This window comes from Ipomoea nil, unplaced genomic scaffold (genome assembly GCF_001879475.1).
Source record: "Ipomoea nil cultivar Tokyo-kokei standard unplaced genomic scaffold, Asagao_1.1 scaffold2805, whole genome shotgun sequence".
Lineage (NCBI taxonomy): Eukaryota > Viridiplantae > Streptophyta > Magnoliopsida > Solanales > Convolvulaceae > Ipomoea > Ipomoea nil.
Window position 1 is genome coordinate 2860017 of NW_017619233.1, and position 5267 is coordinate 2865283.

The 5267-nt window shown below is 35.7% G+C and overlaps 1 protein-coding gene across 1 annotated transcript; it reads right to left on the reverse strand.

The window, feature by feature from the left end:
- On the reverse strand, positions 1-585 carry LOC109158073 (protein bfr2). Its single transcript, XM_019305892.1, has one exon. It carries the CDS (start codon positions 583-585, stop codon positions 1-3), a length of 585 nt encoding a protein of 194 aa, XP_019161437.1.
- Between the last annotated feature and the right edge of the window lie 4682 nt (positions 586-5267).

The window sequence follows — 5267 nt, forward strand, 5'->3', positions numbered from 1 at the left end:
TTAAGCATCGCTATCACCGTCATGTTTCGGATTACCTGCAGCATTGGAAATGAAAACCCCAGGATGAACTGAACGCCGCCGAGTCCTGGAAGGGAGAATGTTGTCCAAATCGACCTCAGCAAGAGGATCGTCGGAGAGGTCGCTTTCACCATCAGTATCAGAATCACTTCCGAATGCACTAGAATCGGAGTCCGAGTCAGAATCGTGAACTGACTCCTCGACCAATTTTCCCTTCCCCTTGTCGTCACTCCTAATTGCCTTCCCTTTTCGGTCGATTTCGGCCTCTCCATTAGACTGCTCGTCTTCATCCTCCTCCTCTTCTTCTTCGAACTTGTAATCCTCTTCGTCGTCCTCGTCCTGCTCTTCCTCATCTTTCACAGAACAGACATCGTTCTGAGACCCTTCGCCGATCTTCTTGTCTTCGGCGGCCGAAGAGACGGCGCCGTCGACAGAATTTTCGAGTTTGGCCTTCTTGCTGGACTCGTCATCTTGTCCTTCGGTAGCAGCTTCGACGACGAACTCCGGGTCGGGTTTCCGCTTCGCGGGTAGCACATGTTCCTCTTGGTGATTCCGTACATCCTCCATTGTATGGTTTCTGGGTTTCGATTAGGGTTTTGAGGATTGTCGGATCACCGCTGCGGATACGGTGACTCTAATTTTAAGTATTACAAGCTCTTTAAGTAAAGTGTTCATGTGTGTTTGACATTTGTTGGTTTTTACATTAAATTCATTGAACATTTGTTACTCCTTCAAAAATTCATAATTTAATCATCAACTATAATAATTTTTTTAATTTAATTCTAAACAATTTTTTGTAAAAATTAATTAGATTCTCGACTTTAATAATTTTACCAATTAAATCTATTGTTACAAGAGATAATTTATATCATGGACCAAGATCCACATAGCATTATAGACATTGGACTGAAACGACAATGTACAAAATTTGTACTCGTAAGATACATAATTTCTTAATACAAGACACAAAAAATCACAACGCAAGAGACATACATATGTTATATATTTACTTATTTTTCAAATCTAATTTAGATACATAATTTGTGTTCATAAACACATAATTTTACAACACAAGACACAAAAATTCATAACAAGACACAATTACTAATTTTGTTTAGATACAGAATTAATACTTTTAAAGTACAAAGTTTCATAACACAAGACACAAACTTACAACATAAAACACATACAATGCACCAAGGTCCACAGTGCACTGTGAACCTTGGTCCATAGTATAAGGATTGTTGTTAAGATAATTGGGTTATTTCACCTCTATTAATACTCAATTCGGTCATCGACTATAGTAGTTTTACCTAAGTTAGTCTTCAACTATAGTGATTTTACATAATTTAGTTATCGACTACATTGAATTTTATCGATTTAGTCATTGATTCTAATGGCCAAAGACTCAATTGGGTAAGACCATCAAAGCCGAGAACCTAATTAAGCACGGAAAGTCGTCTAAGACTAAATCCAAAAAAAAAAAAAAAAAAAAATCACTATAATTGAGGACTAAATTGAGTATTAACTCTCAAAAATACTTCTAATTTAAAAAAAAAAAAAAAAAAAATTTGTTAGTTTCCACTCTCTAATGTAAAACATTAGGTCATCCACATTAGTTGATTTTGGACTAGATTTTGAGGAAAAGTAAGTGATGTGGATGAGAGAGAGAGGGAAGAAATATCCTCTTGTAAATATGAGTTTTTCGTGGGACCCGTAGGAGAAGAAAGAAAGAGAAAAGGAAAGATGAGAAGTGAGCGTGTGCACTGCACGCCCCTGCTGGCGCGTCAGGGCCTTATTTTTATTTTAAATTTTTGTTTTCAGCGTCGGATTTTTGTTCCTTTTCTCCTTCTTCTCTTTCCCTCATTTCTTTCTTAGTTCGCACCTAAAAAATTATAGCAAAAACCTCATTATTGAGAATGTTCTTAGCTCTCAATTCATTTTAACTTTTATCACATCTTATTTATTTACTTAAAGCATACACAATTGTGAATTTTATGGGGTTTTTGCATACCAAAAAATCAAGGAAGGGTTTTTAACTAGTGTGGGTATGGATTTTTGGATTAGTTTTTACTCCTAGAAGTTTAGATTTTTTGAGAGGTCAACATGTGAGAGAAAAAAGCAAAGCAAAACTGAACCCTTGCGCGTTACGCACAAAGAGCGTTTCCAAACGGGCGCGTGTATTACACGCGACTGCTGGCGTGTCTTCTCTTACTTTTTTTTTTTAATCCCCTGTATTGGGTCTGATTTTTTTTTTCTTTTTTCCTCTTCTTTTTGTTTCTTTTCTCTCCTTGTTGGCTCATAAAAACCCCTGAAAAATGCTAAACCGACATGGTTGCTCTTATTCTCTGTCGATTTTGCATGCGAGATGGGCATGGACTCCTTGAATGCTAAGCTCTCGTGAACTTTGACTTGGTTAATGGGTTGCTTCCTGGTAGAATTTGCATCAATTAATCTATCCCATTAAAAACAAATTAAAAAAAATTGTAGGTATGTATAGATGCAAGAGAGAGGAAGAGCTCTAGGAAATAGTTCATGGAAGAAATGACCCCTCCAATCATTTTCTCCTTGAAAACCAGAGATCTAAATTGAGGATGCATAATCAGTGGGAAAGAGACACAGCTTCAGAGCAAACAATTATTCCCAAAAGGTTGAATCCCTAATTCTAGGGGCTCTACACCCGAATTCAATAGAACATCTGAAAGAATATAAATCATGGTAACTCGGCTGAACACAGAGGGAGACTCGATCTTGAATGTGTTTCCAAACATTACCCATGTAACCAACTGAGCAGCTTATGCAGGTTGTTTCTGAGCAAAGAATAGCAAGGAAGGAAAATGAAAGACAAATGAGAAATTGCTTTCTTTATCTTCAAATTTGATAGTTTATATATTGATGAATATTAATAGAGAGCTCGCATGGGTAGCTCAAATGGTCATAGAGGTGAAACTTTGGAAGAATGATCAGGGATTGAGTCTCACCAGCGGCAGTGTGGGAGCAACCTCTCAAAGTGAGGGGGGCTTCTTGTGCGCTTCTTGTGCGCAGTGAGCACCGGTCTAGCCTCTATGGGTTCATGTTCAGTTGAGTCACCATGATTTACATCAGACGTTATGCCATGGAACCGTGTTCACCATTCATGGTGAACACGGTTCCAACAGTGTTAGTACACCGTTATCTTTTTTTTTTTTTTTTTTTAATTAATTACGTGACTGCCTACACATTCACTTTGGAACCATGCCTACACATTCACTTTGGAACCATGAGATTATGAATTTTCTGTTATGAGATTATGAATTTTCTGTTATGAGATTATGAATTTTCAGTTATGAGATTATGAATTTTCTGTTATGCGATTATGAATTTTCTGTTATGAGATTATGAATTTTCATTACATTCATAATTTCGGACATTCATAAATTATGAATTCATGCATGCACATTCACTTTGGAACCATGCCTACATATTCCCGTCCGAAATCACGGACATTCATAAATTATGAATCCATGCCTGCACATTCACTTTGGAACCATGCCTACACATTCACTTTGGAACCATGAGATTATGAATTTTCTGTTATAAGATTATGAATTTTCTGTTATGAGATTATGAATTTTCAGTTGTGAGATTATGAATTTTCTGTTATGCGATTATGAATTTTCTGTTATGAGATTATGAATTTTCATAAAATTCATAATCTTATAACAGAAAATTCATAATTTGATCAGTAACGCGCCGTTAACTCCACATCCGCGATTTTTTTTTTTTTTTTTGCCTAAAAACGACGTCGTTTTGACTTGTGTTCACCATTCTCGGTGAACACGATTCCACGGCATAATTTGCGGATTTACATCCTCCCAAATGCTTTGTCGGGCCGGGGTGTGGGGAGCCCTTAGGGTTGGGGTTCAACCTTTGGAAGAATGAATATTAATAGAGGATAAATCATATAAGATTTTCTTAATTAAGTTAAAATACTTCAATTTGAGCTCGTTTTTGTGTTGGTGTTCGTTTGTTAAGATTTTTGAAAATCATGTTCGTGTTCGTTTGTTAACATTCGCGAACACGATCACAAACATGTTCGTTAACATTCACGAACATGTTCGTTAACATTCATAAATACTTAGTAACCAAACATATTAATATGTTCGTGATCACAATTCGTTCGTGAACAAGAAATACTATATGTTCATATAAAAAAAAAAATCAAACAAGTAACACAACTACAAAGAGAATAAAAACAAATATTAAACGAACATAAACGAGCTTGTTCACAAACATTATTAAACGAACACTAAACGACCTTGTTCGCGAACATTATTAAACGAACACAAACGACTTTGTTCACGATCTCTTAGCAAACTAGTTTACAACTGTTTAGACTCTGTTCGTTTATAAACCGAGCTCTAAATTTTGTTTGTTAATGTTCGTTTACCTTAATAAACGAACGCTTACCGAACACGAACACAAACACGAGTAGTTTACCGAAAGCTCTGTTCGCTAACACCCCTATTACGGTGTAGTATTTTAGTAAAATAACACCAAAAAAAAACAATAAATTAAATTAAAACACTAGTAGGTGGAGTGAGTGCTTAACATAAAATACAGGGAGGAAAGTGTAAAATCCCACTGATATTTAGCTGTTTAAGCAGGAATGCGGAAGCGTTACATTTACACATTGAAGGAAATAAGGAATGCTTACAAATTAACTATCTTACGATTACCAAATAAGATTGCCCAAGGGAAATCATCGGTGGAGGGAATTAAACTTGAGTTACTCCGAAATTTTTCCTCACGAAGATAGTTCATTTATTATCTGAACTACCACCTCGATTTAATACTAAATGTGTCTTCGCATTTGCATAGTAAATTTGGTGATAATTACGAAATTGCAACCGTATTTTTTTTTTAAACTTGATCTAGTGCGTTCAAATTTTCCATATGTAAAATTGTGATTAGTTCTTAGTTTTCTCCTACGGACTTGTTCTCATATGATCCAATACTTATATATATATATATATATATATATATATATATATATATATATATATATATATGACCGCGTTCAGGTGCGAACTGCCCGTCCAGGAGAGAACTGAGAACCATCCAGCACGCGTCATGTTCCAGATCAACAAATCAGATGTAATTTAAAAAAAAAAAAAAAAAAAAACGATGCGAGGGCATTTTCGTAAATAGCTCGAACTTTGGTGCATATAAATGTGCTATAAGTGCAAGTAGTTGGTGCACCTTTGCAA